This window comes from Lates calcarifer, linkage group LG6 (assembly GCF_001640805.2).
Source record: "Lates calcarifer isolate ASB-BC8 linkage group LG6, TLL_Latcal_v3, whole genome shotgun sequence".
NCBI lineage: Eukaryota > Metazoa > Chordata > Actinopteri > Centropomidae > Lates > Lates calcarifer.
In genome coordinates, this window is record NC_066838.1 from 27,222,650 (window position 1) to 27,250,143 (window position 27,494).

Sequence of the window (27,494 nt, forward strand, 5' to 3'; positions counted from 1 at the left end):
CAGAGCGGAGATACAGCCGCACTGTTCCTTTAAAGACGGAGCTGATAATGAGGTCAGAGAGGAGACGGGACTCCCTGTGTGTGTGTGTGTGTGTGTGTGTGTGTGTGTGTGAGACAATGAATGTATTCATGTGTGAACGTCTGAATGAGACAGAGACAGACAGAGCGTCCACTGTGTTTACTGTCTCCCTGCTGCACTGACACACACACACACACACACACACACACACACACACACACACACACACACACACACACACACTCACTCACTCACTCACTCTCACACACACACACTGACTCACACAGTGACTAACTGTCTGCAAAATGAAGACAAATGTGTTACATGCAGCCCTGAGGTTGTGTTATTGTCAGCGGAAAACCACCAAACTAACACACACACACACACACACACACACACACACACACACACACACACACACACTCACTCACAATCACACACACACACACACAGAGTGATGTGACCAAAAATCAACATTTTACCTGAATCATAATAAATGAACCTTCAGTTAAATGTTTAGAACCTGTGAGTTTTCCCTGTTTTTGTGTGAGCAGGTTGTCGCCTCTCAGGTGTGTAATGTGTGTGTGTGTGTGTGTGTGTGTTTCAGGTGACCAGACTTCCTGTGGAGAGCTGTGAGCAGTACAGCAGCTGCTCTGACTGTCTGGGATCAGGAGACCCTCACTGTGGATGGTGTGTCCTCTTCAACAAGTAAGAAGCTTTCAGTGACGTCCGTCAGTCTGTGGTTACAGGTTCAGGTACAGGTACAGGTGTGATCTGAGATCACAGTTACAGGTAGAACCTGCATGAAAGTAAACCTCAGAAACTGTTAGAGACAGAAACCAATGTTGCTGGTGATCAACAGCTCACCTGTTCACCTGTTCTCCATCGACACCAGGTGATGTTCTGTTTCAGTTATTGAATCAATAATCTGTCAGTAGATCTGGTTTATGACTCATCAAACTAGAAGCACATTCAAAAAGAACAAAGAAATATCACTTGAGTGAATTTCCTGGTAAAACTCTTAGAGTTTGACGTATCCATGCGAAGTGCTGCGTTCACAACCTGCCAACACAGTAGGACATATCAGACCTGGGTCTTAGCTACAGGTGAAACACCTCAGGCTGCAGCTCAGGTGTGCGTTCAGGATTTTTTCACATGTCAACATATTGTCATATTGTAATTGTAAAGTCGTCGTGACATCACCCAATCCCAGACTGTCAGAGGCTCCGGGTCAAAGGATCCTGGTCGTTGTTTCCTCCTCCTCAGATGCAGCACTAACATCCCCAGCTGTCCCACATCTCACAAACACAAACTCTGCTCTTGTGTTGTGGAGTTTTCCCTCTGCATGAGCTGATAAACACAGTATTAAGACTCAGATGGACAGAAATAAACCTGCAGCTTATAACAGATCAAATTATTCAGCCTCCTCATATTAAGTCTTCTCAACGTGAAGCCTCAGGCATCGGCAGCAAAGAGCAAATGTCAACATCCATATCGATTCTGGATCATTTCCTGAGTGAGGTCCAACGAAGTCCAACGAAGTCCAATGAAGTCCGCACCCAAACCGGACTCTCACTCAAGTCCACTTCACTTGAAGCCTCATATGGACTTGATGGATTCTGGACTTGGACGGACCTCAGCTCCCAGATGTCTGTTAAGTCCAGGAGGGATGTCCGGAGAGAGACAGGAAGTCCAGGATGTTAGAGACGATGTCATCAGGGACACACACTCTCAGAGGGGTGTGTGTGTGTGTGTGTGTGTGTGTGTGTGTGTGTGTGTGTCGCAGGTGTCAGATGGTCGGTTTGTGTTTTGGCCAAAAGTAAACGGACGACTCCGACCTCTCAAAGCTGCAGCAAACAGTGACATGAAACCTCCAGGACTGGTTCTCTGAGTCCTGAACCTCAGCCAGGTTTTTGGACTGGGTCAGGTTTGAACCGAGGTCCAGCAGCAGCTGTGACGGTCGCAGCCTCCATCTATTGTTTAATACTGATTAACTCTGACTGAGCCTCTGCATCATAATCCTGATTCCTTCACTGACAGAGGAGGAGGTTTTTCTTTGCTTCCTCTGATGATTCGAAGCTCAAAATTCAATTAAAGATGTAAAGATGTTTGCATTTTTACCGGGAGATTCGGTCCAGGATCTGGTTTCACAGCTGTTCCATAACTTAATATCCACTGGAACTGTTAACATAAAGTTACTTCCTCTTGTGGTAAAAGTGACTGATAACCTGAACCTCGTCCAACACCTCAGGGATGAAGTGCATCTCCGGCCGGGACTAAACCCCTGCAGCAGGTTCAACATCTGGATCTGGATGAAAGACTGGAACCAGAACCTGAGCTATGAAGCTCAAGTTTATCAAACCCAGGACATCTTTTCGTTATCTGGCTTCAGTAAACCTAACAACTGCAGTCTGGCTAAGCGGTCGTACGAAACACTGATACCCGCAGGTCAACTCCGTCACAGCGACGTCCAGAAATGATATTTGATGACGTGAAATGTAAACAACATGAAAAGAAAAATGATAAATAATTTTCAATGAGTAAAGTCAGACTGAGGATTTATTGGAAATCAGTAGAGAAATTATTGTTTCTTACAGAAGTGATCAGAGTCCTCAGGTCTGATTATCTGATAGTTGTAAAGATGATCTTGTCAGATTCTCCTGAGGTGTGAGATGTGTTCAGATTGATTTTTCCCTCCCTGATCTGCTCTGAAGACTTGTAATGGTACATTGTGGTTGGGAGGGTTACTGAGGGATTATGGGGCTGAGGCGAGCCATCAGGTCCTTATACGACCAAAGACCAAACAGTAGGTGTTGGACTCCACCAAGTTCGTCCCTCGTCTCCAGTCCTGTTTGTGATTTTCATGGACAGGATGTTAAGGTGCAGTGAGGGTACGATGGAGTGGGAGATCAACGGGATGATTGGTGCAGCATCAGCAGGAATGAGGACGTTGTACCGGACCGGTGTGGTGAGGATGGAGCTGAGCCAGAAGGCAAAGCTCTCAGTTTACCAGTCGACCTACGGTCCAACCCTCAGCTGTGATCACGAGATCTGAATAGTGAATGAAAGAATGAGATCGTGGGTACAAGCGGCCAAAATTAGTTTCCTCTGCAGGGTGTTCAGGGGTTCAGTCTTAGGGACAGGGTGAGGAGCTCAGAGTAGAGCTGCTCGGATCAGGATCCTCCTGGACGCCTTCCTGTGGAGGTTTTCTGAGCAGGTCCAACCAGGAGAAGACCTCGAGGTAGACCCAGAACCCTCTGGGGGGGGTGTGGCCTGGGAACCTGGAGGGGGAGCTGGTCCCAGGTTAGTGGAAGAAAATGGATGGAAGGATCAATATTTCTGATCAGAAATCCTGTTGTGTAACTTCAGGACAGGAGGAGGACTCTGTTCAGCTGTCCACAAAATAAACGATTAAAGAAAAAAAGAGGAAACAGGAAGTAGAAGGTCAAATATTTGTATGTGTGTGTGGTTTAAACACACGTCTACCATCGAGTGTGAGTTCTGGTTCCCCTGAGGCGTCATTAATGTTTCTATAAATGGCTTCACTCGTTCTCTCTGTTGGCGTTACAGTCGTCAGGACTCTTTGATGTTTGGCGTCCGGGCAGGTGGAGGAAGTTCCTCTTTGGATTAGCACCAATTAGCTTCCCCTTCAAAGTAAAAGCCCTTGTTTTGTCAGTAGGTAGGCAGCTTCTGATGAATCTGTTTTCTGGTTTCCACCGATTGAACGTCTTTGGGTTTTAAAGATTTCTCTCTGTTTAAAGAAACAGCTGTCCTGATGTGCTGGGAGTGCTGAAAGGCATTCTGGGAGATGTAGGACATAAAGTAGGAGATAAAGAAGTGAAGTGTTTCTCAGTAAATACAGAGGAGGATGAAGAGGAGGATGAGGAGGAGAACACATTGTGATAAACAACAGAAAGAAACGTCGTTCTGCTTCCTCTCCTCCTCTCTCTCTCTTTCTTTCTGTCCATCTGTTGTTAATTAGAAGTAAACAGATCATTACTGCAGGCTGCTGTATGTTGTGTATATTGTTGTGTTGTTGTGTTGTTGTTGTGTGGAGCTGCATATGTCGAAGCTGCTGCTCTCAGACACAAACATGAAGCTTCACCTGCGACGGTTGACTGCTCTGACTCCACCTGCACCGACAGCTGCAGACACACAACTACACAACTATACAACAACCACACAACAACCACACAACAACCACACAACAACTACACAACAACCACACAACTACAGGCTGTTCAACAAACAGGAAAATACACAAATGACATGAACATTGTAGAAGGTTTTAATCAATTAATTTTAATTAGTAAAAGAAAAATAAACAAATTAATATTGTGAATTAAATTATTTGAAAATGATTAAATTAGAAATAATCATAATCCAGTGTAAATTAATGCATTTAAAATAAATGTAAAGGTCAATAAGTAAATAATAAAATGAATTTAAAAATAAATAAATGTGTGTAAACAGGTGTCTGTGTCAGACTTTACGTTAGCTGACATATAACAAAATGTCTGATGGAAAATCAGCCAAATAACTAGTCTGTTGTGTGACGTGTAAAATGAAAGTATAACTCAAAAATCAACCCAGCAATCAATGCAGACTCCATTGACAAAAACAGGGATTTAACCAGGAGCTGCTGGAATACCACTGCCTCCATCTGTTAGTGTGTCTGTGTTACTGTGTGGTACTTTTACTTCAGTAAAGTATCTGATTACTTCTTCCACCACTGAAAGTCACACAGTAACACAGACACACTAACAGATGGAGGCAGTGGTATTCCAGCAGCTCCTGGTTAAATCCCTGGTTTTGTCTATGGAGTCTGGTAGAGATATATAGAGATGTTTCTGTTGGAATTTCTGAATAATAACTGACATTTTTGCCATAAAAAAGTCTAGTGTTAACTCTGGTGTGTGTGTGTGTGTGTGTATACAGTGTACTGACCCTGCAGTGACCTTTGACCCCTCCAGGTGTTCCACACAGGAAGCATGTGACAAGTGGGAGGAGCCTCAGCACTTCAACACCCAACTGGACCAGTGCGTCGACATGTCCGTCACTCCGAGCAACATGTCCGTCACCTCCCCGGCAACGCAGGTAACACACACACACACACGACTGACCTCTTCTCCACAGCGACAGACAGAGAGGCTCATGGGTAGTGTAGTATTTAGAGGTACCTGTTAAACTGTTGTCAGAGTTAAAGGATCAGGACACACAGAGACGTTTAAAAGAGAAAAGAGAACAGGAAGTGCTAACATGCTAATTCCTGCTGTTCTCTCCTTGTCTCCTCCCCCCTCCTCCCCCCTCCCCAGCTGACGATCCGGGTCCAGAACGTCCCCGCTCTGTCCGGAGGCGTCTCCTGTGTGTTCGAGGACCTGAGTGAAAGCCCCGGCGAGGTTCTGGCTAAAGGTCAGGTGATGTGTCTGTCGCCGTCGCTGAGAGACCTGCCGACACACACACACTCCTACGGTACGACACACACACACACAGGTCACGTGATCAGGTCGTAGGTATTGATGATCAGTGATTGATAATTTGCTGATTGATCTCAGGAGAGAAGAGAGTGGTTCAGCTGAGTCTTCGCTCCACAGAGACGGGACATCAGTTCATCACCACCAGCTTCATCTACTACAACTGCTCCGTGCTCAACTCGTAAGTCTGGAGCCTCCTCTCCTCCTCTCCTGTCTCCTCTCCTGTCTCCTCACCTGTCTCCTCTCCTGTCTCCTCACCTGTCTCCTCTCCTGTCTCCTCTCCTGTCTCCTCACCTGTCTCCTCTCCTGTCTCCTCTCCTGTCTCCTCACCTGTCTCCTCTCCTGTCTCCTCTCCTGTCTTCTCACCTCTTGTTTCCTCTTCCAGTTTCCTTTCCTATTTTGTTTCCTCTCCTTGTCTCCTTGCCCCCCCCCAAACTCCCCCCAGTTGCCATGGTAACAGCAGCTTTTAGCCCTGGATACAGAAAGACAGATAAAACACTTCCTGTCTGTCTGCTGGGACACACACACACACACACACACACACACACACACCTGCTCACGTCATTGAACTGATTGTTTCTTCTCCTGGTTCTTCAGCTGTTTCTGAAGATAAATCTCTGAGATTTAAATCATTGGATTATTGATCTGGATCCAGGTGAAGCAGCAGGAAGTGGATCAACAATCAGCTGACGTCGTCTTATTTGTTGTTGTCAAACTCCTGTTCACAGTCTTAAAGCCTCTCCCCCTCCCTCCCCCTCCCTCCCCCCTCAGGTGTACTTCCTGTGTCAGCAGTGTGTTCCCATGTCATTGGTGTAAATATCGCCACGTCTGCACCAACAACCTGCAGGACTGCTCCTTCCAGGAGGGACGGGTCAGCAACATGGAGGTAACACACACACACACACACACACTCTCTGCTCTGGGGTCAAAGGTCAGCCTGTGCTGCTGCATGAGATGAGGCAGAGCTGAGACTCAGTCAGAACAAACTGAGACCTTCGTGTTCAGAGATAATCTCTGTTTATGACAGATAATACTACACAGCTGCACACAGCTGAGAGGAGGGTTAGCAACACAGAGGAACAATTTGCATAGTTCACATTTAAGTGCGTGTGAAGCTCAGGAGACTTGAATCTATATTTCAGTATCGCTGACTGTTCTTCTTCATGTGGTGAGAAATAACCTAAACTGTTGGAAGTTAAGCGTGTGGTAATTTGGCAGCTGGCCAGCGTCAATCATTAAGAGCTTAACATGACATGATTATTCTTTTCTCATTTGACACCTGCTCTCTCTATCTTTTGGCTTTTCACTTCTCTGGGCTGGTTAATATCAGTGATGTTGGTAAAGTGGCTGTAGCAGTCTCTGTGAGAGCCACTGTTAGCTGGAATCGCAGCAGGACCATAACTACAACTACGTCACGCATGTAGCGTAGAACTAAATATGAACTGTACGTACATGTGTGATTTGCTGCTGAGAGGAATAATCACTGAGCACGTCTGCAAGGCAACAACATGAGACACAGAAACCATCTGTAAAAACACACAAAATAAAAACCAGAAGAAGATACTCTGTGACCTGATCACCTGATCACCTGACTGCCTAACGAGCTTAGCTGCTCTCAGTCTGCTCCTTATCTCGTTAGCAGACAGATCAAGTTGTTTTGGGGTCTCGTTGACATGATTGGTGCTCAGTGCTTTACAGGGTGACAGTAACAACCTCTGATTGGCTAATTGGTTAATTGAAGATGAATAGCCACTTAATTGACATGAAAGCGTCCAATCACAGCAATTAATGTTAATTACTGGGCAATTAGGCTGACTAAAGAGAGAGAGAGAGAGAGAGAGAGAGAGAGGAGGAGGATGAAGAGGAAAAGATTTTATTTCCTGTTTAACCTTTTATCAAGCAGGTTAAAGGCTCTTTCAGATTAAAAGTCTGAAACTGAAAGCAGAGAGAGAGGAGGAGTTAAGCTGAGCCGACTATCTGTTCATCTGCAGCTAAAAGTAAAAAGAATCTGTCAGCAGAAAAAGAGAAGAGGCAGAGACAGACGCTGGCTGGTGGGTTGTGGGTGGGAGTGGCCTCTGTGGATCTGGTTTGTTCTGGATCATCCCACAGATCCTGGATCAGATTGAGATCTAGGCCAATCCACTCATCAGATGGAACATGTAGCATCAGAATAAAATTATAAAAAAGCTTGTAAAAAGCACTAATACAGCACCAGGCACAGATATATAAAGGGTTAAACAGTCTTTATCACATCACAGTTGATAAACTGTGTAACTGCTGTAAATAAAACCATAGAAGAAGAGAGTCAGGAACAGTTTCTCAGCTCATCGTCTCCTCCCCTGAAACTTCTTACACTTTGTCTTTGAAAATCTTTCCTGTCTCGTGTCGTCGTCGTCGCTCTGAGGTGTGACAGAGTCTGTCACAGGTGAGCTGAGTGTTTGGATAAATGTCGAGTGTTTGCTGAGAGAGTGAGACACACAGTTGGCCTTTATCACACACACACACACACACACACACACACACACACACACACACAGGCTGTCACACAGTCTCCACAGTCACTGCTGGCGTCCGCTGCGCTCTGGTCCACTTCCTGTGGCGCTAATGGTCTTCCTGTCAGTCACAAGGCAATTAATTACTGTGGCGACGCTCGTTAATAAAGGTTTCACTTCACTGAGAGACGCAGTCAGGGTGTGTGTGTGTGTGTGTGTGTGTGTGTGTTGCCAGCAGCCACAGGAAGTTCCAAAGCTTGGATCTGTCGCCAGCTGTCCATTACTGAACACACACACACACACACACACACACACACAGAAAACTTATCACAGTCTGTCGTCGCTGACTGAGAGCAGAGACACTGTACAAGTGTGTGTGTTTGTGTCTGTGTGTGAGTGTGTGTGTGCGACAGACACACACAGGCACATATTGTGTTTCTAATACTGAATCAATAATAATCAATACATCAGTCAGTTTAAACAGATTAGTTTTTTTGTCATTTCACCAACGATATTAAACCCAGAGACAGAAGAAACAACCAGGTGATTTTTTAAACGATCTAAACTTACGGACTGCACCTTTAACCCTTTAAACTCCACCGTCTCACCTGTCAGGTGTGTCCTGGTCTGTACTGGACTCAGTCTACCTCACCTGAGAGCTGGAAGGACATCAAGGTTATGACTGTCTGTCTCTGTCTCTGCAGGGCTGTCCTCAGATCCTCCCCACCTCCGACATCCTGGTCCCGGCCGGGATGGTTCGTCCAATCACGTTGCGAGCTCGTAACCTCCCCCAGCCTCAGTCGGGTCAGAAGAACTACGAGTGCGTCTTCAACATCCAGGGCAAAGTCCAGAGGATCCCGGCCGTCCGCTTCAACTCGTCCTGCATCCAGTGTCAGAACACCTCGGTGAGAGACTACACTACCCAGCATGCACCGCTGCTCCCAGTGCAAATGCCTGTGTGTGTGTATTGTGTCTTTGTGTCTTTCTCTCTGCTCCCTCAGGAGTACTGAGCAGCAGCAGTACTGCAGTATTAGTAGTACAAGCACCTGAAACATGGATGACATCATCAGTCACCTCCCTGTTGTCACGGCAACATCAGGGTGACATGTAAAGTCTTTAGTCAGTGTGCCCCCCCTCACCCAGGTGACCCAGTGACCTCTAGAGGTCAGGGGTCAGATGTCAGGTGGATGGCTGGTATTGATGTCTGACTGGGATTCAATTATCATACACACACACACACACACACACACACACACACACACACACTCCAACTGTTGTCCGTCTGCTCATGTTCATTTCCTGTTCTTCATCTGTCTTCCTGTCGGTGAGCCCGCCCCAAAGACGCCTCACACACACACACACACACACACACACACACACACACACACACACTGACCATCTGTATGTGTGTGTGTGTGTGTGTGTGTGTGTGTGTGTGTGTGTATTTAATTAAGTTACTATTCCCAGAGGAAACTGGCCATTTAGTACAACACACACACACACACACACACACACACACACACTCTTCTCTGCTCATCCTTCAAAATAAAAGCACAGTGTCAGTGTTTGAGCAGAGTCTTCAGGTCTCAGCGAGGACGAGGTCTGGATTTAATCTGATCTGGATCCTTCAGGTTCAACGTCACTCACAGGAACAAAACTAGGGGGGGGCAGGAAGATTGGTGGGGGGGGCACTCTGAGCTGTTTCTGTCTTCAAAGGAACAGTTCAACATTTTGCGACAGGACCACATTAGCTTAGCTTAGCATAAAGACTGGAAGCGGATGGAAACAGTTAGCGTGTCCAGTGAGCTGTGAGGCTCAGTTGATTTAATCAAACAGAAATCAGTGACATGTTCCTCAGCTGGACGGATGATCATGTGACCATCATGTGATGAAGGTCACATGTGGAGGCAGAGAGCTGATGGATGAAGGCTTGATGTGAACAGACAGAGGATGGTAAATGATCTCTCCCTCCTCCTCGTCTCTCCATCTCTCCCTCCAGGGTGTTTTTCTTTCTCATCCCTCCTTCATCTGACAACATGATGAGAGGATTCCTACAGAGACAGAGCTTTTTATTAAAGAGTCAGATCCTTTCAGTTTAACCAGAAACATCTCTATATATCTCTACCAGACTCCATAGAGAAAAACAGGGATTTAACCAGGAGCTGCTGGAATACCACTGCCTCCATCTGTTAGTGTGTCTGTGTTACTGTGTGACTTTCAGTGGTGGAAGAAGTAATCAGATACTTTACTGAAGTAAAAGTACCACACAGTAACACAAACACACTAACAGATGGAGGCAGTGGTATTCCAGCAGCTCCTGGTTAAATACCTGTTTTTCTCTATGGAGTCTGGTATTATGCTGCTCGATCATTCATCAACAGGAAACACCTCTCTATAGGGACCCTAGTGGACATTAAAGGAACAGACTGAACAACACACACATACACACACACACACTCACACACACACACACACACTCCTGCTGCTGTTGCCAGGCACCTCTGACTCCATAGCGACAGGCCTGGCGACCGGGCAGAGGTTACCATGGGGACGACAGATCCACACACACTCTCCTACAGTGTCCACCAGCGCTGTGACATTAAGACCCAGCAGGGGGGGGTTAACACTGAGTTTCTGTTTCTGGACTCTCAGTCAGATATAAATCCTCTGCTGCTCATTAAACCTGTCAACAACCAGGAAGTGTAGGTTTACCAACACCTGAGCAGGTGTCAGTACACTGTCAGCTGTTTACATCTCTGACTCCTCACACCTGCAGACAGGTGACACATTAAAGGAAAAACCAGCACAGAGTCTGAGCGAGGTCAGCTCCAAACTCCACCTCCACCGTTCATCTCCGACCTGAACCACAGAGGCCGACTGAGCGCGCTCACTCGTTCACTCTGCACAGACACACAGGGAGGAGTTTAAGGCTTCAGTGTGTGTGTGTGTGGTTGTGTAGTGAGTGTGTGTTCAGGAGCAGAGGAACAACAACAACAGTCAGGTGTGTTTGTGATCAGTCAGAGATTCAGACGTCAGGGTCGGTGCTGCGTTCACTAACACCAGCTCTGATCCTGTGTGTGTGTGTGTGTGTGTGTGTGTGTGTGTGTGTGTGTGTGTGTGTGTGTGTGTGTGTGTGTGTGTGTGGTGATGCCCGGGCTCAGCTGGCTGCTCTGCTGCTTTTAATGGAAAATCAGGGCATTAGAAACACACACACATCTCTCTCTCACTCTCTCTCATCTTGGTCGTCCACATATTTCAGCTGTGTGGTCATCACTCTAACACACACACACACACACACACACACACACACACACACACACACACACACACACAGACAGTTATGAATAATGTGGTCGTTCTTGCGGCTCTGCAGAAAAGATCATTATAATATCAACACTTTATTAATTGCAGTGTGTGTGTGTGTGTGTGTGTGTGTGTGTGTGTGTGTGTGTGTGTGTGTGTGTGGTAAAATGCAGTAAAACTCTGGTCAGATTTTGAAGTAGTTTTTGCTGAGGAGGGAATATTGAACTGAAACTGGTGTGACTTAACGAAATTTGTTAATTTTGTGTGTGTGTGTGTGTGTGTGTGTGTGTGTGTGTGTGTGTGTGTGTGTGTGTGTGTGTGTGTGTGTGCAGCAGAGGTACAGTATTTTTTTACAGTGGATATTTTTTGCTGAAGTAAGGTTATACAGCTGCCACCTCTTAATTAATCTATTAGTGTCTGTGTGTGTGTGTGTGTGTGTGTGTGTGTGTGCGTGCGTGCATGTGTGTGTGTGTGTGTAGTGTCAGATTATCTGGTGCCATTTGAGTTGAGCTGACGTATTCAGGACACAGCCTCTCTCTGCCTTCTCACCAGAGCTGGAGATGATGAGTTGTGTTGTTCATTTTCACAAAGACTACACACACCTACATGTGCACGCTCAGACGTGCACGCTCACACAGACACACACACAGTTATATTTTTTGTTCCATTAACACCCCACTGTTTATCTAAGAGCAGACTCACAGAGACCTGCAGGTAGATCAGGTTCCTGTCAGCTCGAAATCCATTATGTTGTTTCTCTGACTGCTTTTTGTTGGTTACTGTGGCAACCTGCAGCCGCCATGACAACACTGCTCTGCTCAGTGTGTGTCTGTTCACATTTTCCATCTCTTTATCCTCAGACTCGTATCTGTGCTGAGTTTTTCCTCCGTGTACGCCTTGTACTGCTGTTAGCTGAAGTACAAATACATTACAATAAAACCAGGAAGTCAGTCAGCATGTTAGCATGTTAGCATGTTAGCTCTTCCTGTTGTCAGTGTGTTTCTGGTTAAATGTCTGAAATAAGGTCTGTGGTTTTAACACAAGCTCAAGACATTTTCAGGTTTTATTCTCCGACATAAAATGGGTCAGTAAATCCCCCACTCCTGATGTTTGAAGCTTTTACGTGTCTTAAAAAAGGCGGTTGCTACAAAAACTCTACAAATATCAGCTGTTGTAACTGAATTTAATTGCTGATTAATCTGTCAGTTGTATGTTTGATTTATTGTTTAGATGATGAAACATCAAAACATTTTGAAAGCTGAGCAGAGTCGATGGTGACGTCTTCAAAAGTCACAGTTAAAACTGTGAAACACTCACTGTACTGATGAATGACCAACACTGGGTACCATTTCTTTTAAAAGGTAACTTACATTAGTTACCTACTGAGAAAAGTAACTCAGAGTACTTTTGCGTCACCACAGCTGTAGCTAAAACATGTAGCTGCAGCTCCTGGATATTTGTGAGCAATTATTTCGCACTTTCACATTTTTATTCAGTTTTTCGCTGCATAATATTTGAGCTCTGAAAAATAAAATAAATGTGCAGATCAATTGCACAGATATATATAAAAACAAATATTAGCCTTAGCAGCATTAGCTGTACAAATATTAGCAGCCTGTTAGCAGCATTAGCTTCAGGGTGGAACATGTTGATCTGATTTGTTCTGACAGACTTGTACCTTGTGTTGCTGAAACATATTCACTGTAGATTTTTATATTCATTTATTTTTGCCCCCCCCAACAACCACACCTCCCTCCACCCCCTCCTCTCTGATACAGTTACAGCTCCCAGTTTATTTCATGTCTCCTCCGTTTCTTCTCCTTCTTTAATTAAAGCTTCTTCCCACTGTTTGAACATAATTAACACTGAATTGAATTTTCTGTTTCCCAATTAAAATGTGTCAAACTATTTAAATCTCTCTCTCTTTGTGTCTGTGTAGTACTGGTACGAGGGAGACGAAGCCGGTGATCTCCCGGTGGATTTCTCCATCGTCTGGGATGGAGATTTCTTCATCGACAAACCTGCATCTATGAAAGGTGAAAACACCTCATCCTCAGCCGAAGAGGAGGATTCAGCCTCCTTCAGTATCGTTTTCAGTGATATTTTTGTTTATATTTAATCAGCTACAAATCTCAAACAGCTTCCAGAAGAAACATGCAATCAATAAATCAATAACGTCGATTGATATCTTGCCTGTGTTTGTCAGCGTTGCTGTATAAGTGCGAGGCTCAGCGCTCCAGCTGTGGTCAGTGTCTCAAAGCTCCTCCGGCCTTCGAGTGTGGGTGGTGCACAGAAACCAGGAAGTGTCTCCTGCATCAGCACTGCCCCTCACCTGAGCAGAACTGGATGCACCACGGCCGACACAACCTGCGCTGCAGCCACCCGCGCATCACCAAGGTAAGGAGTCGAACCTGCGACCCACTGGACTGGAATCGCTCTCTGTAAGCCAAAGATTGATAAGTGATCGATCGCCTGCTCCTCCTCCACAGATCGACCCTCTGACGGGGCCTCGGGAGGGGGGGACTCGGGTGACCATTGAGGGAGAGAACCTGGGTCTGCAGGTGAAGGAGATCGCTCATGTCCAGGTGGCGGGGGTCCGCTGTAACCCGGTCCCGTCGCAGTACATCAGCGCAGAGAGGTCAGTGTGTGTCGGGGTATTTACATGTCACAGACGTGTCACAGACGTGTCACAGACGTGTCACAGACGTGTCAGAGGCGTGTTCTGACTCTTTCTATCCTGTGTCTGCAGGATCGTGTGCGACATGGCCGAAGCCCTCCTCCCTCACTCTCCTGGCGGTCCTGTTGAGCTCTGTATCGGCGTCTGCAGTGCCGAGTATCGAACCCTGTCCACCCAGACTTACTCCTTTGTGGTGAGTGTTTCCTGATTGGTCACACTTGTCTTTGTGAGCAGCTGTTTTATTATATTTTTATTTTATCTTGTGACAGGTACATTTTATTAGTTGTAAACAACCAACAGTCATCAGGTCAAATCTGCAAGAATCTGCAGCATAGCTCACAACTTTATTTTTATTCCATCGTCAACGTCAGAACAATGACTGAAGAACTTCCTGTGTGAACTTAAACTCCATTCTCGCTTCAGCCTGAGGATCAGGTCATTTAGAAGAGTCCCACCTGATCTTTACATGGAGCATAACAAACTGTATCACTGCTTAGCTGTCTGTTATTTAGTTAGTGGTTATGAGTTGGGTTTGAGCGATATGGATTTTTCAGGGCTGACACCGATTATGTGTAATGAAGGAGACTGATAACTGATATTATGAACCAAACACTTGCAGTAAAAATGAAAATATTGGTGTCAAAATTTATTGAAATGGATTTAAGCATATGTTGAATTAAAAGAGAACTTTTCATCTTAAAACAAAAAGTGCAGTTAACTGCAAATTTAAATAAACAAACTAAAAGTAACTTCTCAAAGTTTTATAAAGGAAATAAAGTAAAAATGAAGAGTGTTAGTAGTCCCAGTTCAGCAGCAGCAGATTGTGGTGCAGAAATAAAGAGAGACTTCACTGAGCAAAGAATTTTGGTTATTTTCAGTGTAACTAGGAAACTGAGCATGTTAGAAATAGATCATAAGATTGTGGCGTTTATTGCAACTTTGGCGATGTCTGCTGCGAATCATAGCTACGCTCACACATCGTGGTGACTGCGGACTGGTGCAGTTATCAGATTTTTTATTAAATAACGATGCAGATAATCTTAAAATGCAGAATTTCGGATCCACATCATAGTTTGAAAAACTACTGTACTTAACCACTGTAACTTATTCTTTATAAAGTTTGACTGCAACTGTTCACATCAAATGAATCTGCGTCTTCAAACAGTTCTGGTTGTTCTGTATCTGCAGCTACAGAGGAAGGGGTTAATCAAAAGTCCAACAAACACTGAAACGAGTGATGAAGATGTTCTTTTTTTCTTCCTCCTCCAGAGCCCCAGTTTCAGTCGGGTCCGTCCGGAGAAGGGTCCGGTCTCTGGGGGAACCAGACTGACAGTGACCGGTCGACACCTGGACGCCGGCAGCACCGTCACCGTTTACATCGACAAGGAGGAGTGTCTGTTCGTCAAGTCAGTTCAGATCCGACGACTCTGATCAATCAGCTCTATGTTTAATTAGTACATCATTAAAGAGTGAAGATATCTAATATATCCTCCTCCCTCCCCGCTCTTAGACGGACCAATCGGGAGATAATCTGCATCACCCCCGCCTCCCTGTCGGGCCCCGGCCCCGCCCCCATCCGTCTGATGATTGACAGGGCCGAGGTGACGAGCTCCGAGACCAAATACATCTTCACCGAGGACCCGACCGTCAGCAGCATCGAGCCCAACTGGACCATCCTAAAGTAAATACCCACACACCCAGATCCTCCTGAGGAGTAATCAATCAGAGTATTGATCTGTAACCTCTGTGTGTGTGTGTGTGTGTGTGTGTGTGTGTGTGTGTGTGTGTGTGTGTGTGTGTGTGCAGTGGCAGTACAGTGATAACAGTGACAGGAACCAACCTGCTGACGATCCAGGAGCCGAAAGTCCGAGCCAAGTACGGAGGAGTGGAAACTAATAATGTAAGAAAACATCAACACTGTGATCCTGACCCAGAACTCTGATCTGAAACTGTCAGGTCTTTGTTCCTGTTTAATGGATGTTTCTGGTGATTCAAAGACTTAAGGATATTTAAGGGAGTTTCAAGAATGTTTAGGCAGAGATTCAAGAATTTAAGGTGGTGAAAACCCATCTACTCACCAGTCCACCTTTACAGCCTCGTTGTGTTTCTACTCACGCTCTTTCAAACTCTCACTAACTTTCTAAGAAGAAAGGCTTTTGTAGAAGAGCTCAGAGCTAAATGAAATGACCAGTTGGAAGCTTAGTGGTGGAGACGTTGACGTCATGTGACCGTGGTGTAGTTGGTTTATAGCCTAACATTAGCTTCTTACTTCAAACATCAGAACAGTGGTGTTCATCTGTGAAGATGATCTGATCAACTAAACCTGAAGGATCAGAAACTTTAGCTGCTCACTGTTTATTTTCTGGAACCAGGCTGATGCTAACTTCAGGCAGGACTACAGAAACACATCATCACTGTGGGACTCTGTTGGTTTTATCGTCACACTCTGAGCTGTTTTAATCAGTTTCCTGTTCCCTAACACCTCCTCCTCTTCTCTCCAGTTCTGCAGCGTCGTCAACGACAGCATGATGACGTGTTTGGCTCCTGGTCTGGTTTACAGTAAACCCAACCCACCAGAGGGGGCGCTGCGGCCCGACGAGTTCGGCTTCATCTGCGACCAGGTGATGATTCGTCTTTTCACAGCAGGTTAAACTAATAAAGTTTATTTGAACTGAACCAGACAGGTTTATCTTAATGTTCTGGCTCTGGTTCTGGTCCAGGTCTCCTCTCTACTGGTCCTGAACTCCACCCCCTTCATGTACTATCCCAACCCGACCTTTGACCCCCTGGGGAACTCTGGGATCCTGGAGGTCAAACCGGGGTCACCCATCATCCTCAAGGTGAGAGAGACAACAACAAGACCAGTAGAGGAAGAGTTAGAGGCTCAGTCTGTAGACCTGATCCTGTAGACCTGATCCTGTGGACCTAATCCAGGTGTGTTTGTGTGTTCTAGGGTAAAAACCTGATCCCTCCCGCCCCCGGTAACAACCGTCTGAACTACACCGTCCTGATTGGAGAGTCTCCCTGCCTGTTGACCGTGTCAGAGAACCAGCTGCTCTGTGATTCGCCGGATCTCACAGGAGAGCAGCGAGTCATGGTGAGTGACAGGGAGCTTAGCCCCACCCCTTCAGTGATGCCTGAACGTGATTGGTTCAAAATAACCTGAAACACAAAGAACCAGGAAGTGAGGAGGATGAGAAAGAAGGCGAAGAGAAGAGGATGGAAAGAGAGAGAAGATGGAGAGGAGGACGAGAAAGAGGAGAAGAGGAGGGATGGGAGGAAAAGGAGAGGAAGAAGGAGGGAAGAGAACAAGAGAGGAGGACAGAAGAAATAAACGGAGGAGGGAGAGTAGGTAGAAGAGAAAATGAAAAGAGAAAAAAGACGAAGAAGAAAAATGGAGAGGAGGAGAGGAGGAAAAAGAAAGGACGAGAACAAGGGAAAGAGAGCTGAGGAAGAAGAATGAGGAGAGGAAAAAGAGGGAGGAGGTGGAAGCAAGGAGATGAAGGAAAGGAGGAATGAAGGAGGAGAGGAAGAGAGTAAAAGAAAGAAAAAAACATCAGTAGAAGAGAAAATGAAAAGATCCAAAGATGGAAAGTAAGAGTGAGAGGAGGTGAAAAGGGAAGAGTAAAAAATGAGGGGATGAAAGAAGGAAAGATGGAAAGCAGGAGGAAGAGGAGGAGAGGAAAGGAAGAATGAGAGGAAAAGAAGAAGAGGAGGGAGATGAAGGACAAAACAGAATGAGGGGCGGAAAGGACGAGAGGAAAGGGAGGAAGAAGAATGAGGAGAGGAAAGGGGGGGGCGGGGTCTTTATAAAGGTGAAAGTCATTAAATGCAGCCGCAGGGAGTCATGGGTAATTGGTCTGACACACACACACACACACACACACACACAGATGTTCAAAGTGAGGTCCTCATCAATGATCAGACTAAACTATTGATACATTATTAAAACTACTGATCATTAATCGATAACACAGCGTGAGTTCTTCATCTCCTCTTTTATTCATCATTTATTCATCTGTTTTATAATCAATGTTACGACCTGAGGAAACACTTTAATACAACATATAACACACAATTAATACACACACACACACACACACACACACACAGAATATATAAAGGAAGTGTGTGTGTTTAAGTTTTTCCCTAAATATTTTCAAAACAAAACAAATTTTTAGGGAAATGACTCAGATAATATACAGACAAAAATACTGTGTTTTGTTCTGGGTTTGTTTTTTCTGTTCCTAACGTCTAATTTAAGTATTAATGTTTTAAATGTTTTAAACCAGAGTTTCCAGAGTTTTTGGCTCATGGATCCTTTAAAATGCTAATTTATGCTTCCTCCTGCCCTCGCTTCTCCTAATCTGCTGCTAGGAGTCTCTCAATCAAAACTAAAACAAAAGATGTAATTTAATGATGTTGTGAAGTAGCAAGGGATCATGGGAGTTGTTGTCTCCTTCAGTGTTGATGGTTCAGGAGCAGAATAATTTTCACAGGTCTAATCTTCTTCAGAACAAACAGACCAACTGATTAAAACCAGAAAAACTCTGAATAAACCAGCTTCATGTTAACAATCTGTGTTTTTCTGATGGAGTTTGGTTTGGAGCTGAGCTGCTGCTGCTAACGTTAGCTCAGCTCATTTCTCTGAAAACTTTAGACAAAAGTCTGTCTGTCTCTCTAGATCCTGGTCGGTGGTCTGGAGTACTCCCCGGGGACGCTCCACATCTACTCCGACAGCGCCCTCACACTCCCCGCCATCATCGGTATCGGAGCAGGCGGCGGCGTCCTGCTCATCGCGATCATTGCTGTGCTCATCGCCTACAAGAGGAAGACTCGTGACGCAGACCGGACTCTGAAACGTCTCCAGCTGCAGATGGACAACCTGGAGAGCCGGGTGGCGCTGGAGTGCAAGGAGGGTACGTTGGTGGTCACATGGTACACGATACCTGAGCTTTAGCTAGCATCTGCTGAGTTGCATCTGAAAAGATTTTGGTTCAGTTTAGATGATGTAGTTTGTTTAAGTGACAGATTGGTCGACCAAACACAGGAGACTTTAGTTTTGTTCCTGTTTGAACTCAATAGTTATTGTTGTTTCTTTCAGAAGCAATTTTAGACAAAACACGATTTTTCACAAAACCTAACCAGGTAGTTTTTATGTCTTAATCTAACCAGTGCACTAAGAATCAACACATTAGAGTACTTTGATTACTTTTTTGTTGAAATGACTAAAGTGACACACAAGTTTTGCAATTCAATTAATCATCAGTTGGCATGTTTTCAAATAAGCAATCTGTTACCGGTACAACAAAACCAAAACCACAAAAGACAAAAATTTTAGTTTTGGTTCAGCCCTGTTAGCTGTTAGCTATTAGCTCTGTTAGGACTCGGTGTGGATGGTCAAACAGCATCTTCATCCTCTCTGTGTGGTCGCTGGGATGGAACCTTTTCAGCTGATGATTTGTTGTGTTTCCATCTTTGTTGGTTTTGACCAGTGACATGTTTTTCAGACCATCTTAATCTGGGCTTCGTTGTTTTTAATGAAACCAAACCACTTGCATATAATCGACATGCTGTGACCTTTGTTGTTTGGAGGATAATGTCAGTTCTTCACTTTCGAACTTCTCTCTGGTTCTGGTGTTTCTGACTCGTCCACAGATTTCTTTATCTCCTCTAGGTCAGGAAATGGGTGTATTTTGACGTGTAGCCAAAAACTGCCTACTGATGCTGCCGTGTGATAGGTTAGGTAACTGAATAAAAATATCCTGAGCTTACTGTCTTAATCAGCATAAATTTGATTGCAAGATCAAGATCGTTCTATCGTCCAATCCTACATCTGGATGAATGAAGGACCTGAGGTTTTCCTGCAGAACACTGGAGTTTGTTTGTTTGTTTATTTTTCTCTTTTCCTTTCTTTTCTGCAGCCATGATGTTTTCTGTAGGTTTGATATCGTAAAGACCTGAGACATCGATGTTGATATGTCCTTTATGAGGCTGTAGCTATACATTTATGGAGTCATTCAGTTTTTTAGTAAATGTACTTAATTACTTTCCACTGCCAACTTAACAAAGTCCTCCTAACTGTCTCTGTGATTCCTTCCTCCAGCCTTTGCAGAGCTGCAGACTGACATCCAGGAACTGACCAACGACATGTACGGAGTGAAGATTCCCTTCCTGGAGTATCGAACCTACACCATGAGGGTCATGTTCCCGGGAATAGAGGAACACCCGGTGCTCAAAGAGCTCGATGTACGTCCACACAACAACACAACACAAACACCTCTTCATTTCATTCACCTGCTGAACAAATACCATTACAGAAACTCTTCGGAAACAGTCGGAGCATCTTTAAAAATCTGTAACTTTCAGTGTTGTGAATCAGTGTCTGCGGCGTCTGGGCTCTCCGTGCAGCGTTAATTAAGTGAACACAGCGGGGAGCTCTGAGCCACTGAGCCTCTGTTCTCAGCATCCGCAGCCACGAATTAGATTTTCTCAGATCCTAATAACTAGGTGTGGAAGTAGATCAGTCCCTGGGTGGAAGGATTTCCACGAATTTGATGAGAAATGGCAGAAAAAGTTTCTTTGTCTGAAGCTCTGTTCTCGGTGGACTGATGCTGAGCTCCAGAGGTTTTCTGTCTTTTTAATCCACTGTGAATCTTTTTCCCTTTAATTATTATTTCCAAAGTATTTCTGGTGTTTTTTTGTGTTTTTTTTTTTAAATCCTTGTCCTGGTTTAGATTTATTAAAGTTTCAACAAACACTGGTGTTTTAAGACATGACAGTATACAGAGATGGTATATATACTGGGACACGTACAAATATAATATTTATCATGAAATATGTTAATATTAATAGATTTTTCATTCTAATTACATTTCTTTGTTTGATTAATCATGCTCTAACTTTTGGAACTTCATGCTTTGGGGGTTACACTGTGCTTCACATTTTGGCAAAATGGCTCCATTAGAAATATGCATAATTATCTGTTAGTAGCTCCTGTTTGCAGATGTCTGTACAGACAACTCTCACTGAATCACTTTGATACTGAAGAAAACTTAAAAACATGATGATTCTCAGGCAAGTTCTGCAATTTATGAAGAGTGTCTTTTTATCTGATTTCAAAGTGGATTTATGGAGGTTTATTCATGAAGGACACCAGATATATTACATCCTCTGAAAGTGTAAATGACACTGAAGCTAAAAATATGTGTATCACATCTGTGTGTTGAGATTTGACTGAGTTATGGCTCCAAGAACGACAATGATTTTACAGGTTTGACTGAAAACAGAGATTTCTGTCTGATTATTTCATCTGTGAATAATAATTTTCAAGAAGACAAAGTTAAATCTTAATAATCTGTCCTGTAGGTTGTAGTGAAGTACAAACTTAACTTCTCAGTAGAAAGAAAAGTTTTAACAGTCGTCCAGAGAGAAGAAAGGTCCTGATGTTTGTTCAGTCAGTCGGGTTGTCTCAGATTTTATCAGTGAACTGTGTTTGTGTTTCAGTCTCCAGCGAACGTGGAGAAAGCTTTGCGTCTCTTCAGTCAGCTCCTCAACAACAAGATGTTCCTGCTGACCTTCATCCACACTCTGGAGGCTCAGAGGTCGTTCTCCATGAGAGACCGAGGGAACGTCGCCTCGCTGCTCATGGCTGCCCTGCAGGTGCCTGTTTATAATGGTTGCTACATCAATCAATCTGTGATTATTGATCATTACTCATAGTTGTAACTAGGTCACCTGTGGCTGTTAACAGTAGCTAACAGGTGGTTAATAGTTTATAAAAGCTGGTCTTAATATTACTCAATGACTGGTTAATAGAAGCACAGTAGTCATTAATATCTGTTAATAACTTTCTAATAGATTTTTGATTTATATTTTCTAGCTGTTAATCAGTTTAAGTTTAAGATCTGTTAATAAGTGTGGACCATCAGATGAAGAGTGACTGACCGTGTGTCTCCTCAGGGTCGAATGGAATATGCCACCGTGGTGTTAAAACAGCTGCTCGCCGACCTGATCGAGAAAAACCTGGAGAACAGGAACCATCCCAAACTGCTGCTGAGGAGGTCAGAGGGCACCATCTTTAATGTTCGATAATTAAACTGAGAGCTCGTTATAAGAGACAAACTGATTGATTAGGATGTGTTTACATCGTTGAAAGTACATTTAGTCCAGTTCTGAACTTGGTCTTAAGAATTTCTACTTTATGTTACTTTATGCTTTTACTCCACCACATTTCAAAGATAAGTATTTTACTTTTTACTGCACTTCTGAAGTTATTTAAAAATAAATAAAATATGTCGGACTATGGGTCAGAGTTCAGACAGAACCTCCAGCTGAGCTGACCTTTGACCTCTGTGTGTTCAGGACGGAGTCTGTTGCTGAGAAGATGCTGACGAACTGGTTCACCTTCCTGCTGCATCGATTCCTCAAGGTGAGCGCTCCTTCCTTCCCTCCTTCATTACCTCCTCTCCCTAATTGACCTCGTTAAGCCCCCCCCCCCCAGTCTAACTGTGACCAATCAGATCAGAGCCGGGGTTAATTTATTCATGAGGACTGCAGGGGATTGGTTAAATCCTGTCCAGGATTACAGTGAGCTAATGAAGGGATCAGATGTGACTCGGTGTCGGTCTCTGTCCGTCAGGAATGTGCCGGCGAGCCGCTCTTCATGCTTTACTGCGCCATAAAGCAGCAGATGGAGAAAGGACCGATCGACGCCATCACCGGAGAAGCTCGCTACTCTCTGAGCGAAGACAAACTCATCAGGCAGCAGATCGACTACAAACAGCTGGTAACACACCAACACAGTGACACCGACGTTACACTGAGTCAGAGACGACTCTCACAGTTAGAGTTCTGCTTTATCACAACTGACATCTTGTTTTCCAGCCGCCACCACCTCTGCCATCAGTTCAGACTACACGAGTTTAGCTCTGATTTTTGTCTCGCAGACAGTTTGTGGAGATCACAGAGAAAATCAGAGCTCAGTCGGTATTTGTAACTGTTCTAATCTAGGAGAGACGCCCAAAAGATATCAGGTTAAATATCTGAAGTCAGCCAGTGAGAGCACAGAACATGGGATGAGCCATAAAACATCAACGAGCTCGGCTACCATTATTTCTTTTCTTCCTATTCCTCTGAACCAGCGACAGTCGTGACGGGTCGCTGTGTTTTCAGGTCCTCGTTCTCAGTAACACCTTTAGGGAGTTTCCTCAAATTTGGTTCAGTCATTCACTTGGAGATGAACTGAGTCGCATCATTTCCTTTTCATGTTCTCAGGTGTGTTTTCGGACAAAACATAGTTCAGAGATCAGATTCATCCTGGTGAAAGATCTTATAAATCCTGATCCTCTGTCACTGATCAGTCACAACCTCAAGAACCACGACTACAAGACAACGAGTTGTATACTGTGAATACTTCAGTAATCTGGCAACTGTGAAAGTCATGTCACTTTAGTTTTCTTGTGGGACACAGATCTAAATGTATTCTGCAGTTTACTCCTCCCTGCAGAAAAAACCCTGTTGCTGTGCTGAAGAGGAGGAGATGACGTCTCTGACTCCGTGTTGTTTTGAGTCTGAAGGATGAACGTTCAGTTTGCTGTGGCAGCTGCTGATTATCATTATAATTATTATTGGTTATTGATAAACAGCCTAACTGAGACAAACCAGCCGCTGCTTTAAAGAAATGTCTTTCTTTTCGTGTGAAGACGGTGTAATCTGTTTCTACTTTCCTTTCTGTGTGTGTGTGTGTGTGTGCAGTGGTTAAAAATATCCAATTTAACAGCCGGTCGATAACGATGTTTTCCTCACTGTGGCGACAACACACACACAAACACACCCACATAATAAAGTTTTCTGCAGAGAGATGACTCTGTCCTCCCCCTCTCTTCCTCCCCCTCCCTCCCCCCTCAGACTCTGATGTGTATCCCTCCGGAGGGCGAAGCGGGGACCGAAGTGCCGGTGAAGGTGTTGAACTGTGACACGGTGACTCAGGTCAAAGACAAACTGCTGGACGCCGTTTACAAAGGAATCCCGTTCTCACAGAGACCTCAGGCCGACGACATGGACCTCGGTAACAGACACAAGACCTTAATATAACTCTGGTGTTAGTCTGTGTGGGTGTTACTGTCAACAAATCCCAAACCAACTGTCTGTCAGTCTCAACAGAAAGTGGCTAAAACCTGTTCAAACTGTCTCTGACTAAATCTAAATCTACCTCTAATTTTAAAAGATTTTCATGTCAGCTGTTGTACAGACTGTGGAGGAATCATGAACAGGAAGGATTCAAACACTGGGATCAAATCTCTCCAGTAAACATATACATTCAAATATGAATGTAAATAATTCTTCTTCCTGACATCATTCCCATTGGTTTCTACCGATAATGTTCATATCACTATGATCATGAAACTGCCTTAAACTTGGTGAATACTGCACAAACCCCACTCTGTATAGACCACAGAGTATGAGCAGACTTGTGCTTTCATGATTATTAATATCCACTGTTCATGTGTCTGTTCAGTCCACACTGACTCCGACCTCCGGCGTCTTTGTTCCCGGCAGCAGAGACAAACTGTCCTCACCATCTGTCTCATGTCAGAAATATAAAAACCACTGTCACACACCCGGCGTTTCTCTGTCAGGTTGTAAAGATCCCTTCACTGTCTGATCAGTGAGTGTTCACTCTGTGTCTGTGTTGTCAGAGTGGCGTCAGGGCCGACTGACCAGGATCATCCTGCAGGACGAAGACGTGACAACAAAGATCGAGAGTGATTGGAAGAGACTGAACACACTGGCACATTACCAGGTACAACTCAGAGAGAAAGTTTCACTTTGGGCTGAGAAAATATCAAATATCTGAAAGGTTGGACGGAAGTTTAGAAAACATAATTTGTGGTTTTAGGAACAGGATTTTTAATATTTGAAGAATAAATGTCTCAAATAAATGTTCTTCACTTACAGTGTTAGAAACGTAATGTTTTATTTTTTCCTAAGATTATTTTTAACCTAAATTCCATCCAAATATTATTTACATAAAATGTTTAAAAGAGCTGAAGAGATAGGTTGTGCATTTGTTTATTATTGTTTCATAAACATTTGGTATAAATTCTGCACATATCAACTGAGTAATCTTGAAAATTTTGATGGTATTTAGTCCAGCAATGGGGAGGTAGCTAACATGCTAATCAGCCAATACAAACATAAAAACAAAAAGAGCTGGGTGGAGACTTGGCTAACATGCTAACTAGCTAAAATACAAAACACGGCAACACAAGCTGCATGGAAAGGTAATAAGCATTTTAGCTAGCCTGCTAACTAGCATAAAAGTAAGTTAGATTCAGAACTCCAGGAGCTAAATGAAGAGGTAACTAGAGGCTAACTAGTGACCAGGTTAGTTGCTAACTAGTTAACAGGTTAGCTGCAGCAACACAACAAGTTAAGGCCTTCTTCAAATGTTGTATGTCTACAGTGTTCTACACTTACATGAAAATTTCACAGGTCATTTTCAAACTACGTATCTTTCAGTTCAGCTTTTTAGGCAAAGATGAAGCTCAAAAAACTAAATATACCGTACAGTTAAACTGATTTAAATCATCTGAAAATCATTAATTCTTCTTTTAGTTGCTGGTCAAATCATCAGTAGGTTGAAGTTGCATTGGGCAGGTTTGGAGCCATGACCTCATTTTCTTTAAAATCCAGTCTCTGTGTTTTAATGCAGGTTAAAGATTAAAGACCTAAAATCTAAAATGAAAGTTTTGCGAATAGACTGTGCAGGACTGTGCAGCCTCAGTCTCAGTTTGAGTTCTGGTTCTTTATCACTTCCTGCAGTGACACATGTGGAGAGCATCCAGATTGTGGACGGGATAAGAATCGACTGAGTTTGCTGAGTGAATGGATAATTAGTCAGCTGATTGATGGAGCGATTGGCCGATTGATTGATGTGTGTTGTTGTGTTGCTAGGTAACAGACGGCTCTCTGGTGGCACTCGTCCAGAAGCAGGTTTCTGCCTACAACATCGCCAACTCCTTCACCTTCACCAGATCGCTGAGCAGATACGGTACAGAGAGCACACACATTAACTCCCTGCCTTATCTCCAACCAGAGCAGGTAACTTATCTCCCTGTGTGTCTTTGTGTCTGCAGAGTCGTTACTGCGAACATCCAGCAGTCCTGACAGTTTAAGATCCAGAGCTCCAATGATCACCCCGGACCAGGAGACAGGTGCTGCAGGAGTGTATATCTGCTGTACCTCCAAAAATAGATCAGAATACTTCCTCCACCACTGGTACTCGTACTCTGTGTGTACTGTACGGTTTATTAATGTGTTTTTTGTTTGCGTTCAGGAACTAAACTGTGGCACCTGGTGAAGAATCACGAGCACAGTGACCAGAGAGAAGGAGACAGAGGCAGCAAGATGGTTTCTGAAATCTACCTGACCAGGCTGCTGGCTACCAAGGTAACACAAACCAGGATTAATGATTATGATGTTTTTGACCCCAAAAGTTAGAACAATGTGACCTACAAGCACAAATTTGTCAATTATTTTGTAATTACTGTATTTATTTATTTACATTACGGCTATTTAAATATTTAATCCACACTTTGGTCCTCCCACCCACAGGGGACGCTGCAGAAGTTTGTGGACGATCTGTTTGAAACAGTGTTTAGCACCGCCCACCGCGGCTCTGCACTCCCATTGGCTATCAAGTACATGTTTGACTTCTTGGATGAGCAGGCCGACAAACGACAGATCAGCGACCCGGACGTCCGACACACCTGGAAGAGCAACTGGTGAGAGAAAATCGACAATAAAAACCTCACGAACAAGACTGCTTCAGAAAGAGGATCTGATTTAATCTAATCTGATGTTTTCTGTATCTGTGCAGCCTTCCTCTCAGGTTCTGGGTCAATGTCATCAAAAATCCTCAGTTTGTGTTCGACATCCATAAGAGCAGCATCACTGATGCCTGCCTGTCCGTCGTCGCGCAGACCTTCATGGACTCCTGCTCAACATCTGAACACAGACTTGGCAAAGACTCGCCGTCCAACAAACTTCTCTATGCTAAAGACATCCCCAACTACAAGAGCTGGGTGGAGAGGTAGCTAAAATGCTAACCATCTAATATATACAAAAAGAGCAGGGTGGAGCGGTTGCTCACATGCTAATCAGCTAATATTTATAAAACAAAAAGCAGAGTGTAAAGCTAGCTAACATGACAATCAGCTAATATATATATATATATAGCAAAAAGAGCTGGGAGACCTAGCTAACATGCTCACTAGCTAAAATACAAAACACAGCAACACAAGCTTTGTGGAGAACTAGCTAACTTCTTAGCTAGCCTGCTAATTAGTATAAAAGTAAATCTGATTCAGAAACCCAGGGGCTAAATGAAGAGGTTGCTAACCTGCTAACTAGTTAGTATACCAAGTTGATACGACAATAACTAACCGTTAAGTTACTCAGTAGCCACTCACACAGAACATGATGTAAACAACCACAACAAACTAAATGACCCAAATAATTCCAACA

The 27,494-nt window shown here is 44.1% G+C and overlaps 1 protein-coding gene across 1 annotated transcript in view; it reads left to right on the forward strand.

Annotated features, from left to right (window-relative positions):
- The window catches only part of plxna3 (plexin A3), a 102,356-nt gene that overhangs the window by 69,647 nt on the left and 5,215 nt on the right, over positions 1-27,494 (forward strand). Inside the window, exons 8-36 of the mRNA XM_018670806.2 lie at positions 626-726; positions 4,992-5,115; positions 5,334-5,490; positions 5,574-5,673; positions 6,264-6,378; positions 8,689-8,889; positions 13,227-13,323; positions 13,494-13,684; positions 13,777-13,925; positions 14,037-14,157; positions 15,234-15,370; positions 15,475-15,645; positions 15,771-15,864; positions 16,466-16,585; positions 16,685-16,804; positions 16,918-17,061; positions 18,649-18,883; positions 20,071-20,213; positions 21,471-21,626; positions 21,927-22,027; positions 22,329-22,395; positions 22,606-22,752; positions 23,874-24,033; positions 24,665-24,768; positions 25,923-26,019; positions 26,105-26,182; positions 26,305-26,417; positions 26,583-26,752; positions 26,848-27,060. Of these exons, the coding sequence (XP_018526322.1) occupies positions 626-726; positions 4,992-5,115; positions 5,334-5,490; positions 5,574-5,673; positions 6,264-6,378; positions 8,689-8,889; positions 13,227-13,323; positions 13,494-13,684; positions 13,777-13,925; positions 14,037-14,157; positions 15,234-15,370; positions 15,475-15,645; positions 15,771-15,864; positions 16,466-16,585; positions 16,685-16,804; positions 16,918-17,061; positions 18,649-18,883; positions 20,071-20,213; positions 21,471-21,626; positions 21,927-22,027; positions 22,329-22,395; positions 22,606-22,752; positions 23,874-24,033; positions 24,665-24,768; positions 25,923-26,019; positions 26,105-26,182; positions 26,305-26,417; positions 26,583-26,752; positions 26,848-27,060 (3,926 nt within the window). The remainder of the gene's footprint in view (positions 1-625; positions 727-4,991; positions 5,116-5,333; positions 5,491-5,573; positions 5,674-6,263; positions 6,379-8,688; positions 8,890-13,226; positions 13,324-13,493; positions 13,685-13,776; positions 13,926-14,036; positions 14,158-15,233; positions 15,371-15,474; positions 15,646-15,770; positions 15,865-16,465; positions 16,586-16,684; positions 16,805-16,917; positions 17,062-18,648; positions 18,884-20,070; positions 20,214-21,470; positions 21,627-21,926; positions 22,028-22,328; positions 22,396-22,605; positions 22,753-23,873; positions 24,034-24,664; positions 24,769-25,922; positions 26,020-26,104; positions 26,183-26,304; positions 26,418-26,582; positions 26,753-26,847; positions 27,061-27,494) is intronic.